The sequence below is a fragment of the Polyodon spathula genome, chromosome 8, assembly GCF_017654505.1.
Source record: "Polyodon spathula isolate WHYD16114869_AA chromosome 8, ASM1765450v1, whole genome shotgun sequence".
In the NCBI taxonomy this organism is placed as follows: domain Eukaryota; kingdom Metazoa; phylum Chordata; class Actinopteri; order Acipenseriformes; family Polyodontidae; genus Polyodon; species Polyodon spathula.
This window is the reverse complement of record NC_054541.1, coordinates 45,562,493-45,575,863: the sequence shown is the minus strand read 5'-3', so window position 1 is coordinate 45,575,863 and position 13,371 is coordinate 45,562,493. Positions and strand designations below refer to the sequence as shown.

At 36.0% G+C, this 13,371-nt stretch overlaps 2 protein-coding genes across 2 annotated transcripts; both read left to right on the top strand.

The window, feature by feature from the left end:
• The first annotated feature begins 623 nt into the window (after window positions 1-623).
• LOC121320032 (myogenic factor 6-like) lies at window positions 624-2,533 on the top strand. The gene is made up of 3 exons (XM_041258150.1): window positions 624-1,233; window positions 1,507-1,603; window positions 1,787-2,533. Exons 1-3 carry the CDS (start codon window positions 715-717, stop codon window positions 1,900-1,902), a joined length of 732 nt encoding a protein of 243 aa, XP_041114084.1. The 5' UTR covers window positions 624-714; the 3' UTR covers window positions 1,903-2,533.
• Window positions 2,534-9,528: 6,995 nt separating this feature from the next.
• Window positions 9,529-12,117, top strand: LOC121320274 (myogenic factor 5-like). Its single transcript, XM_041258527.1, has 3 exons — window positions 9,529-10,434; window positions 11,166-11,226; window positions 11,639-12,117. Exons 1-3 carry the CDS (start codon window positions 9,943-9,945, stop codon window positions 11,830-11,832), a joined length of 747 nt encoding a protein of 248 aa, XP_041114461.1. The 5' UTR covers window positions 9,529-9,942; the 3' UTR covers window positions 11,833-12,117.
• Window positions 12,118-13,371: the final 1,254 nt, after the last annotated feature.

The window sequence follows — 13,371 nt, the reverse complement described above, 5'->3', positions numbered from 1 at the left end:
TTATTATTAGTATTATAGTAGTAGTAGTAGTAGTAGTAGTATCATTCCAGCTACGTGATCAAGACAGCAAGATAGTGACACGTTCAAAAATCGTAAAGAAGATAGACAAATAGATACATGACAACACTATAACACCACATTTCGCACTATTAATAAGAATGAGGAATGACTTTAAAAGCGACATGAAAAGAACACGTCCATAGTATAAAAAGCGAAAGTAAACTGTAAGTCTGGTTCTGCAATAGAGAAGTGTTTCAAACATGTCTAATCTAATTAACCAGTCTATTATGTTGTCATGTGCGTAATTCACAGCGTGCCGTTATGCACACCAGTCTAAGCAATAGAGGATATTTAATTGCCTCCAGTTACATTTTTTTTCAGCAGTGCAGTATGCATCCATTTGTCCGGAATAAATATTGTTGGCACCTGTTATCTGTTTGAAGTTGCATTTCACCTTTCCTCGAGAGGTGTTAATGTGTAGTTTTTAAACGAATGGTGCTCCACTAGTCGTCGTACCCCTGCAGACGCATTGAACTCAGATTTAGAGTTTGATGCGCTGCGACAGCTAAAAGTTGGGTAGAGTTTCACCTGCTACTATATATATAAACCGAGTGACTTGTGTCATTGCGCTATTTAAATGCCATCGCCTGGGTTCCTCTGCTGGTTTGGATCACTCCTGTCAAACACATACCTACTACAGGCCGCAACAGCACCATGATGGACCTTTTTGAGACCAACGCTTATTTTTTCAATGACCTTCGCTATCTTGATGGGGATACCGGACCTTTGCAGCACTTGGAAATGGCAGAGGTGTCTCCCTTGTACCAAGGGAGTGATGGCACCTTGTCACCAGGGCATGAGCAGGCACCATCCGAGACTGGTGATAGCAGCGGGGAAGAGCACGTCTTAGCACCCCCGGGTCTCCAACCCCACTGTGCGGGGCAATGTCTGATTTGGGCTTGCAAGACCTGTAAACGAAAATCAGCCCCAACTGACAGGAGAAAAGCAGCAACTCTTCGAGAACGAAGGAGGCTTAAAAAGATTAATGAAGCTTTTGAGGCTTTAAAGAGAAAAACTGTGCCAAACCCGAGCCAGAGGTTGCCGAAAGTGGAGATTCTACGAAGCGCTATAAATTACATTGAGAAACTTCAGGACCTTTTACGTACACTGGATCAACAAGAAAAGTTGCAGGGAAATGTGGACCCATTTAATTACAATCTGAAAGATCAACATGTAAGAAAGATTCACAGCGTGTTGACTATTCCTATTACATATTAATATTTTGTTAATGGATAATGTTATGTGACAAGTGAGGTTGAGCGACAAAAAAAAATAAAACCGTAATTTTCAATGTTTCTAAAGTACATTATTTGATGACTATTTCAGATTAACTTGATAAACCATTTATGTAATTGTGAAGAACTGAGTTCCAGCACACGACCTTTAACTAGCATGCAAACTTAACTTTAGCTGTTGTTGCAACATTGTATACCTTTCTGTGTGTAGATGCCCAGTGCGGAGTTCTATGGAAGAAGCACCTGTCATTCTAACTGGCAGAATCTCTCAGATCATTCCAATACAGCCGGTGGTAACCAGAGAGAAGGTGAGTTATAGCGCAAAATAGTACATCAGCACACAGTATGTATTAACTTGATAAGTTAAAACAGTTGTGTGTTTTCTAAACACATTTTATCGTTTAATATAAGCATGCCTCTAAATCAGTTGGGTGAGCTGGGGGGGCAGTAATAGTTTTTGAATAACGCTTTCTTACTGATTTTAATTTTAGGATCTGGTGTTGAGTCTTCAGCTTCCAGCAGTCTGCGTTGCTTGTCTTCCATAGTGGACAGTATTTCAAGCGAAGAGCCCAAAATAAACTACAGTGAAGAAGCCGCTGAGAAATGAACTCTTATGGGATCATCTTTTGATCGGGGACATAAAACGCCTTTTACATTTCCAGGGCCCATTTGAACTGATTCCACTTGCTTGATTACCAGCCCTCTTTAATACTGCGCGCTTACTAGCCATCGTGTGTTGTGTGTCAAAGTTAACCGTTCATTCCTTGAATGATCTGGAGCAAAAACCAAAGTGGCCTTTTTAACAATTCATGTAAGAAGTCGGTATGCTTTTGTTGTAAATATCAATCATTTCTTAACATTTTGTAAGAACTAAAAATACGCTTTAAACATTTTGTATTTAAGTTATTGAAGTAAATAAAAACATATTTATACTATAGTGTGTTCATATTGAAAAATAAAAATAAAAATACAACAGGCCATTCATTTATAATATGTTATATTAAACTAAACAATCAATACCCCTTATGAAAAAGTATCGTATATAAATAAATATAGTCTAAAGTCCTATATGGTAAGAATCAGTTATCCTAAATACCACGGTTTATATATTCCTGTAAAAACACACAGTGGGCCCTGTTCACAAAACTTGATTAAGAGTTTTATTACATTAATTTGATAAACTAATTTCATGTGTTTGTTCTAAAATAATAAAACCGCTTCTGAATAGGGCCCAGTAAGAGAGTCCGCAATAGAACCCAATATAAGACGAGCAGTAGAGCCCAAGCCCTAGGCAGGGCGTTTCTGTGCAGACAAGGTCAATTATGCTCATAAACAAGGTTTTATTGCAATTATAATGTGCTAAACGGTGCATTTGAAAACTTTTAAATATCAAAATGACATTTTAAAAAAAAGCAATAAAAAAAATTTAAAAAATCTTTTTATTTCCTTTAATTTCGTCTTTTTAATGTTATAGCAGCCAAGAAAGTCCGGCGGACAATTGTCATGCGTTGTAATGCCCTATGCTGCAACTTCCTTGGGGGTTGGATGAAAGCTCTGAAGCTTCTAATACACCAACTTAGTTAAAACGTTTCTGTGAATACAGCCTATTTAAATGAAATATTAGTTATCTGGGGTTTTTTTTGTTTTGTTTTTTTACATTTTTTTTTTAAACATGGGAGCTTTGCTTTTACTATGATATTAGACATTTTTATGATATGCAGATAGGCTATGTATTAGTTATGTAAAGTCATAACTAATATATATATATATATATATATATATATATATATATATATATATATATATATATATATATATATATATATATATATATATATACAGTGCATTCTAATAAAGAACATCAGCCCATTTCGTAGTGTGCTTACCTTCATTGACAGGAAGTCGTTTTTAGTAGACTACTAACCATATTCAATTAAATGTATCTTAGTTGTATCTTATGTATATATATATATATATTGGCAAGACTGTCTATAAATAACATCAGAGGCCTTTTCTTTTGTATCAACTGTATAGGCTTGTCATAGTATTCCTTTATTCCTCGCAAGAAGTCCCACAAGTGATTAGCCTTATGGTAACTCCCTGCTAAAGCTTCGTCTATTGTTAGATTAACTCTACAGCAAATAGTCACAGTGGTGAATGTAATACCCATGCTGTCGTTGTTGGACCTAATGTGTTTGACACCCCACAAACCGTATGGTGAGGCGCTACAATGATACAGATCAAAGTTAAGTCCACACACTCCAGTGTAAAGCAAGCGCAGCCGAATTAGGTCTATACTTACAGTAAATTACAAGAAATGTCAGTCATGCAGGCACATTTATTGTACTGCATAGACCTATTTTACATTTTACAAACTTAACACCTGATGTAAGACAATCATATGTTTATTATTCCTAACCATGGAGGAATCCAATACATGTCAATTAATGCAGGTGATCGGGAACAATGTTATTTGCCTCAATTATTTATTTTCTCTACAAATTTGCCAGTGTAGATTAAGCTGAAGGAGTAGTTTATAAACTTCATTATGCTGAGAGTGTTTCAGTCCATTTTGTTGTTGTATTTCTGTACTTTACCTTAGCATAACAGCACCCATAACTGATGATATCAGGAAATAACAGAACGCAAGTCATGTTTCTGGCCAATGCACTTTTCAAAACAATGTTACTTAATATAACAGGCTAATACCTGCAATATGTTCACCTTGGCATAGTGTTTTTATTCATGTGTGTGTGTGTATTACAGTGGTAAAATATACGATCCGAAATCACGTTGGAACCTCTGAAAGGGTTAAATTAGGTAACTCATTATATATAATAATATATACTTGACCCAAACGTTAAGTTTGCTTGATTAATGTGCAATACAGAAACGGGTTGTGTACAAAGCGTTGGAATATAAAAGTCACACCATCCACCAGCAGATCTTTATGAGTATTAAGCTAGTATCATATATATTAGAAATTATATTACTTCTTGTACCTGTTTTAGTAGTTTGCCTCAAATAATATGCTTTAGCTTTATGCATTATTAGTGCATAGATGCCAATGATGTTCCAGAACACAGCCAGCCTCTTGCTCGCTTCAAATCTTCAAACTCTGCCTGTCTCAAGCTTGTATCCCTGCTGTTCCAGGACACAGCCAGCCTCCTGCCCACTCTAAATCACTCTGCCTGTCTGGAGTTTGTAAAGAGAAGACCACAATCCCACTACCATCTACTACCTCTAAAAACGGACAGGTTCAGGGTATTAAAAAAAGAAGAAAATTAAATACATACTTTGATCTTTTTTATTACTTTCCAGTAATTCTGAGTGATTCATATTGCATTTACTCAAATACTCTGTGTAAGGGGCTTTCATCTGAGCTCCAGAGTTGTTTTCTAGCAGCCTGCCATTGATATCAATATATAACACAGGCTTGTGTCTTTATAGATGTGAGATTGAGCACCACCTATTATGATCTGTCTCTTAGGATCAAGTTTCTAATTGTTCTGCTGGCAATGGCTGGTTTGTGGTGTTGTGAGCAACAAAGATGTATCATAGCAATACCATGGGAAACTATTACACTAAGCACATGACAGGTCTAGAGTCATTTCTTGAAAAATAAAATAATACAATCCAGTGACATTATAGCGAATTGTGACTGCAGATTTATCTGTAGCCTTTATGTGAATAATCAGACTGAACCCTGCCACATTATTACAATGACTCACCAAGCTTATCATTTTCTTTAATAATAAATTAATTGAGGCTTTTGCACTCTTAAATTAATACTAGTACATTTTACAGGGTATTAAAATACACACTTCAAAGTAATTTGATTCCTCATTTGGGACTCCTTATCAACACTTCAAAGAGCATTTCAATGAAACTGGATATAACATAGTTACTATAAAAGATTGTATTTTCTTTTTGTATTAAATAATAATTTCCCTCCCGCAAGTGACTTGTGCAGCTCAGATTAACATATAAGTCTTCCCCCTGAAAATCCTGAATGTGTTTGCAATTTAACTGTTTGTGTTTGATAGTAATAACGATAATCTTTACCTGAGTCCAAATCCAAAGTCTACACACTTGTTAGACCTCCAGTAAAGCCAATAACCTGGTCAAGATAAAGTAGTCACTCATGTAATCCAGTCTATTTCCAAGGGATTTGGGTGTAAAGTTATCAGCTTTTAACCCGATGAAAGTGATTTTGTACTTAGTGCCCATTAAGTTGACGCTGAGCTTTTTCAAATCCATTCCTTGGAAGTTCCTTCCTAAGGATCTGGCTCCCAGAGCTCAGCCTGTATTGTCTAACCACTCTGCTTTCAGGTATTTGTTTTGCTTTGCAAGTGGAGCTTATGAGAAACGGCTTGCAAGTTAAATGAAGTCATCAATGTGACAAGAGCCCCACCATGCATAAGAAAGATTGCTGGGTTTCAAATATTCCAAAAACCATCATCTTTTAAGCCTGCATCTTTTCAGACACCAGTGCATTTATTTTATGAATAAAAGAAAAGTCAAGTACCGGTATGTACTGTAGATATGAAAATAAGATTGTGACGTTTCAATTGGTAGCACAAACTTAGTTTTGAGAAATACCACAGCTTCATTGTGGTACATTTTCACCTTAACAAAAAAAAAAAAAAAAAAAAAAAGTGTGTGTGTGTGTGTGTGTGTGTGTGTGTGTGTGTGTGTGTGTGTGTGTGTGTGTGTGTGTGTGTGTGTGTGTGTGTGTGTGTGTGTGTGTGTGTGTGTGTGTATCAGGATTAGAAGCTGTCAGAGCAGCGCTGGTTTATCTTGGTTAACAGAGTAATTAAGGGCTGCCCTGTCCCTTATACAGTACACAGTACTAATACAGTCCTATATAGCACCTCCTAGAGTACAAACCTGTGTGGTCTTGTGGGCTACAACAAGATTTCATAAGGCTTGTGGTGTTTATTCTGTATACTTAACCTTTCACAGCTGTCATTAGCAATGTATCCTTCTTTTTTGTGATTGTATATTTGTGACCTGTGTGCTATAAGGACCTACTGTTATTGCCCAACCCACCTGCAACCGAAGACCCATGTGGCCCCTTTAAAACCACTGTAACTAATCCATACTGTCATTAATTGGTACAGAACATGCTGCTTTGCAAATTGATGACATTGTATTGTTGTTGTTGGCTTCTGGTCATGTAAACATGGCAATCAATTGTTAGCTAAAGGTTAATATCAAGTTATGTGTTTTATACTTGAAGAACCAAGAGCTGTATTATAAATAGATTTCCCTGTTTCAATAACCTTTCCAATAAACAAACAAAGAAAGCAAAAAAGGGGGTCTGTGGGAAAATGTATACACGTTGATCAGAGAAAAAAATCTAAAATTATGAAATGTTAATAACTGAACATATGCAGGACATCAGCTTTTAAATATTATTATTATTATTATTATTATTATTATTATTATTATTATTATTATTATTATTATCACCATGGTGACTTGGGATATTAACTATATTAAATGTGGCCATTCTACATAAAATATTAATTATAAGTGCATATTATTTTATTTTACAGTAGTTTGTTTTCAATAATTTTATTAATATTCAACAATAACATTAAGTACAGAAATCACATACGATGCTGTATAAATATTCCTATAATATGGCATTGTATTTTGCCTGGGGTATTACTGCTTTGTCTTTATTACACCACGTTTGTTTGTTTTTGATAAAGTAAAGGTTGTAATTATAAAAAAAAGAAAACGAAAAGAAGGAAACATAATCGATACATCTGGGAATATGCAAGGGCAATATAATTGTGCCATGTGCTTGTTTAATCTTGGGTTACAATAGCAGTAGCGCGCAGGTATTCTCGTTCTCCAGGGCAGTTCACAGTCAGTTGACTTTGATCTCCCCAGTAGTCCCAATGACCAGGCAGAGGCCAATGGCTTCTTCAGCTGTCCCCTATACAAACTCTGCCTGCAATTCAATGGCAGGTACTAAAATGTTTTCTTAGGCGTGCCGGGTTCCCAGAGATGGAAGCAACCAAACGTTTTAACACGTACTGAGGAATATATTCGCCTTGCACTGCTAGCATATCATCGCACTGTCTTTAATTATTCTTTAAAATTAAGGTTAACTCGTTAGCTATGTAATTGGTAGTAATTTGCATGAGAAAAAACATACAGTTTTCTATGAATGCAAAAATAAGTAAGTAAATCTAATGATGCAGCTTATACTAGTTTTTACTTATTTGTTTATTTCAGCAATGTTTTTATATAGTACGCAATGTTACGGTATATATCACTGTCATTTTTTTATTTTTTTTTGTTAAATAAAAATGGAAATAAAAGTTGATGGAGAATGTTGTCCAGTATTAGTGTTAGCCATATTATAAGAACAAAGGGGACATCATGAATTCAGATCATTGAGCGACTAATGTTAAACTACTGTTTTTCTGAGAAGGTATGTAATTTACAGTATAGTAAATTATAGGTTGTTAATGTAATGTACAGAAATAATTAGCCATCTGTTGGCATGGAAGGACTACACACACACACACACACACACACACACACACACACACACACACACACACACACAGCATGTAGTAGCCTAATATTAAACACGTTATAAAACGTTTATGCTTTATTAAGTATCAGATAATCAAACTTTTACTGATTGCGAAAAATGTGATTGAAACCAAAGGGTGACCGTTTTTGTCAACTTTTAAAGAACCGAAAATGCAGACTAAGGTTATTATTATTATTATTATTATTATTATTATTATTATTATTTATTATTAGGCCTATTTTTTATCACTTGAAAATATGTCCCTACATGTGTATAATGCGCAGCTACAATATTTAATTTAAAGTTTGCATTAATATGCCTAACAGATTCAGAGTTGTTAATGATAGAACTGTACACAATAAACAATTAATAATAACTTAATATGCCTTTTTGTTTGTTTGTTTGTTTGTTTGTTTTGTTTTGTTTTCCTTGCAAATGCATAAATGTGCATTTGACATAGTTTCAAAGCATGTCTGTTTTGTGGCTCTCCGGATGGGTTTTAATTGTACTCTGATCTTATTTTCATAACTTGAATTCCCAGTTCGTTTCCCCAGCACTAACACGCCTCGCTCGCCCATCAGCTAGTCTTGTAATGTAGTGCTCTTCTGGTGTTATTTCGTTCCAGCCATGCGCTTTGCCTTCAGAGAAGGGATCGGTTTACAATAGATATTTCCAGTCCGCAAAGGGATGCTGACATAGGCGAGGGTTAGTTTATAAGAAAACATTACGCTAAATGTGTTTAATACCAGTTAATGGTAGGCTACTCTTCACTATCACGTATTACTGTGAGCATATAAGGTGTTATAAATGTATTTTTAGAAAGTGGTTACCAAATAGGCGATGGCAGCATAAACACTGAGTTTAAGATAAACAAATAGAAAGAGAGCGACGGAATTATAAATGGATAGATAGCTCAAGACTAACACAATGTTTGTATTAAAAACAGGCCTACTGTGCAAAAAAAAAAAAAAAAAAAGTTCTACCAATAATGATCTGGGTCTGAAGTTAAGAAATGTAAATACAAAATGTCCTGGCAACGATTTCCTTTCTTTTGCTCCTTTGTAATGTCCTTCAGGATTTTGTAAAAGGATGCCACCACCTCGGCGAAATCGTGCTAATGGTTTCATTACCAATTTAATAATCACTTGACACTTGCAATGATCCGTTGGAAGTTTTTTGGAGCGTTGTCAGCCACTACACTGTGTGAATTTGCTCGGTTTGTAATTTTACACTTTGCATCGCAGCTGGGACAGATCTGTAACGGTGCAATTTGTCTCGACCATAAAAATGAGCAAACCTTGGAAAGCTGAGGAAAAGCATGGCTTTACTGTTTGGTTTGAAAAAAGATCAGGTCACAACCGCAGTTAAATCTTACAAATATATTTTATGGAGGTACATTTGAATTAGAAGTTTATGGGGGTATATTTATGCAATATATGATTATATTGCATAGCACGTTTTTATCGTAAACTTCTAAAATAATTGATACATTTAGGTGTTTGGATCAATCCAAAAAGTTATACATCTAATAATCCATGTTTTAATTCAATAATAATTTTTCACATGTGGTTAATTATTGTAGCTACATCATTTAAAAAAGCATACCAGTGGTGATCTAAGTTAAAATAAATAAATAAATAACATCAAATAAAATTGTACAGTATGGTTGGAAAATGTATTTAAAAAAAAAACGTAAATTGTTCTCAATGTTGTTCATTGCAATCAACAAACAAAGATTATACTATTATATATGTTAAATAAATGGTCGATTTTAAACAGATAGATTGCCTGAAAATACAGATGTGAGAACAAAAACAGCAGGGTGCGTGAGCTTTAAACTGGGAGGGTGGATTTTCTCATCCTTCAAGTGGGCGATGGGATATGCTAATTAACAGCTGGCCAATGTGGGCTAGCTACTCCCGCCTTGGATATATAAGAGGCCCCTTGGCTGCAGCAAAGACACTTCACTCAATTACCTAGCTTATTAAGAACTTTCCTGTTGGCATCACACTGAAAGATTCCACAGCCTTCATATTTGAGCGATCCTGTGAAGGAACTCCAGAAGCTTTCTGCCTACAGCAAGCAGCAATGGAAACCTCAGACAGCTGCCACTTTTCCCCATCTCAGCTGCTTCATGATAGTTCTTGCATCCCTTCCCCAGAGGGATCAGAGTTCATAGATGACTTTGAGCACAGGCTGGCCGGTTTGGAGGACCTTCAAGGGTCCGACGAGGACGAGCATGTGAGAGCCCCCAGTGGCCACCACCAAGCTGGCCATTGCCTGATGTGGGCTTGCAAAGCGTGCAAGAGGAAGTCAAGCACAGTGGACCGGAGAAAGGCAGCTACCATGCGGGAGAGGAGGAGGCTCAAGAAGGTGAACCAGGCATTTGAGAACCTCAGGAGGTGTACCTCTGCTAACCCCAGCCAGAGGCTGCCCAAGGTGGAAATCCTACGCAACGCTATCCACTACATTGAGAGTCTCCAGGATGTCCTGAGAGAGCAGGTGGAGAACTACTACAGCCTGCCTGGACAAAGCAGCTCCGAGCCAGGCAGCCCCAATTCCAACTGCTCTGATGGAATGGTAAACATTGTTTTTTTTTTTTTTTATATCATATTCAATGTGCTGAAAAGAAATGGAAATGCTTCATGAGTGTATATAATGGAATTGTGATTAGATTGTGTACTATAAGGCTTTGGATTGAATACAATTAGTAGATGTCTCATAATACTAGCAGAAGCAGGATAACATCACTTACTGCATAGCCTTAAAAATACACTACACTACACTTATTCTAATATGGTTTTACCTTTAAAATACAAATAATTTCAATAATATGTCCAGAAACAACACATGTCTCTATGTGTACTGTAATTTATGATTTTTTTTTTAAAATGCTGTCCTGAGGAATACTTTGTGGAAAATAATCCCAGTTCTGCAGATTGCCAATGTGCCACACACAATGCCTTTTAATAGATGGGGAAGGGGGGGTAATGAGTTTCCCACCGCTGGACAATTTATAGACTAATAACGGAGTAGAAAGACTGTACCTAACTGAAGTCTGGCGAAGTCTACATGCTGAAGCATTCTTTCCTCACTGCATTTACTATCTTTGTGCCAGGATTTTCACGCATATTTGCTCTGGGAAAGTGTCATCTTGCAAAAACCGGTGTAGCTTCCATTGACACAATCAATTTGCCATGCCTAGCGCAGTGCGTATTACTGGTGGTGCTTTGCTCTGGCGCCAATGAGCTGAGAAGTTTTCTGTTGTTCTCTTAAACAGTCAGCATTCATTGTATCTTTTGTTTCTAAAGGAGTGCAACAGCCCCGTTTGGTCACATAGAAACAGCTGCTACAGCTACGAGTTACAGAATGGTAAGATCCTGTGGCATCATTCTTGTATCTTATTTTCAGAACAATCCTATTGTAAATAGTGATTGCTTACTTCATTGTATTATTATAGAAACAGTTGCACGAAAAAAAAAGAATGATTTGAAACTAATTACCATATATCCCTAACCCCTGAACTATTCCCTTACCTCTCAAAGTATCTTTCACTAAGGACATTAATGTTTAGTACATGATTTTATCTTGGGCCCTTCAAACTGCAAGAAATAAAGAAACGACTGGGCCTATGACTCTGCTGTACAGTACATTACAGTACTGATATATTATTAGAAATCGCTGTGTGTGTATGTGCAGTACAGGGTATTTGTGTGAATAATCAATGCACTCCCAGGTGCTGTTTGTATTGGTTATTTATGGTGTTTTCTGTTTTCCCGCTCAGTGTTCCCCGGTGAGAGAGGCCCTGCTGTGTCCAGTTTGGAATGCTTGTCAAGTATAGTGGACCGCCTTTCCTCATCCAATCAGTGTGGTTTGGCTGTGCGAGACAGCAGCAGTGCCCTATCACCTACCAGCACTAACTTCCTACCCAGCACTCCAGGAACGCCGCCCACAAAACCTGTTTACCATGTTCTGTGAACCACTGAGAGCCTCTCTAACAGACATTAATATATTAAATGAAGAGGCCAAGAACATCAAGAATGTACCCCATTCAAAGTGTATATTTGTAAATATGCCATTCACAGTATACTTTTTATACTTAATTATACATATTTAATTGAACTAAACTGTACTTTGCTAGAGAAACTGCTGAATGCAGTTTGTTATTGTATGTTTCTTTTCTAAAGTAATTAATACATTGTTCTTAAATAACCTGTGTTCCAGTTTGTCATGTTTATTCTGAATGCTGCCTATTAAAAATAAATACATATGCATACATCTAAAATGCTTGCTATGTAAAGAAAGGTATTAGGTTATCCCACTGGGTCATATTACTTTAGCCATATAAAGCATTGCTGGCTAATTTCATTTAAAATAAATATGTAAATATATAGACAATTAAAGGATCCAATCTTAAATTAGGCATTTAGCTGACTATTCTAATGGTGTGAGAGACAGAGAGAGAGAGAGAGAGAGAGAGAGAGAGAGAGAGAGAGAGAGAGAGAGAGAGAGAGAGAGAGAGAGAGAGAGAGAGAGCCTTATGGGTGCGTGCATTTGTTGGTGGAGCAAAAGCTGCATTTCATCAGCACTTAGGGAATGTTGTTTTCAGCAAATGGTCTCAATCCAACATTTGCTTATGAAGCGTTAGAGAAAGGGGGGGGGGGGGGGGGGGCTTCAAAGCCTTTGTTGAAGCTTTTGGGACCTGCTGATTCAGTTTTAATCACACTAATGTTCAAGCTGTACATTATAAAACAACTCCGGTAATGTTTCCCATTCCTCTGCCACATACCTAATGGTGTCTGCACAGTATTTCTGTAGCAACAAGGGCTTCATGCAACACCTCAACTCTACTTTTCTTTTTACTTTTCTATATTATCTTATGTTAAACATTACAAACATTACATTACATTAGTTAATTCTTTAGTATATTACTTTCAGTAAGGCCAATTTTTGTATGTAAAACAACTATGCAAAGTCTGGACTAACCCCTTGTCTAAACTAGCATTATGCGAACCAATAAGGCTTTAGAGAAGGCAAATGTTTTGCACAGTAGTTTTAAATGAGAACTACTGTAAATAGTTAAATTATATTAAAATGATTACAAGAGCTGAGATCTTGTCACATATATTTATGTCTCTCTTTGTTTCATTGGCTCAGAATGCACAACATCATGTTCATAAATGAAGAGAATACAGACATCAGTACAGCCTCAGCATTCATCTTTATTAATGTAAACTTCTGTCTTATTTTCTTTAAACTGGGATCAATGACAAAACGAGACACAGGTTGTTATGAAATCATTTTTACCAACAAATAAATATGTTCATCCTGTGCAATTGTTGTACTGTTAAATAAACAAGTAATTATATAATATATATATATATATATATATATATATATATATATATATATATATATATATATATATATATATATATATATATAAAAAACACATTTTAGAGTCACAATTTAATTTTATAACTATACCTTTGTTACTATCTATACACATGTTAATAA

What these genes read in the sequence shown, in the direction of transcription:
- LOC121320032 (XM_041258150.1), top strand. Translation starts at nt 715, where the DNA reads ATGATGGACCTTTTTGAGACCAACGCTTATTTTTTCAATGACCTTCGC. An exon ending in ACAATCTGAAAGATCAACAT is followed by an intron (nt 1,234 to 1,506) that starts GTAAGAAAGATT and finishes TTCTGTGTGTAG; the next exon opens with ATGCCCAGTGCGGAGTTCTA. An exon ending in CGGTGGTAACCAGAGAGAAG is followed by an intron (nt 1,604 to 1,786) that starts GTGAGTTATAGC and finishes TTTTAATTTTAG; the next exon opens with GATCTGGTGTTGAGTCTTCA.
- LOC121320274 (XM_041258527.1), top strand. Translation starts at nt 9,943, where the DNA reads ATGGAAACCTCAGACAGCTGCCACTTTTCCCCATCTCAGCTGCTTCAT. An exon ending in CCAACTGCTCTGATGGAATG is followed by an intron (nt 10,435 to 11,165) that starts GTAAACATTGTT and finishes TTGTTTCTAAAG; the next exon opens with GAGTGCAACAGCCCCGTTTG. An exon ending in CAGCTACGAGTTACAGAATG is followed by an intron (nt 11,227 to 11,638) that starts GTAAGATCCTGT and finishes TTTCCCGCTCAG; the next exon opens with TGTTCCCCGGTGAGAGAGGC.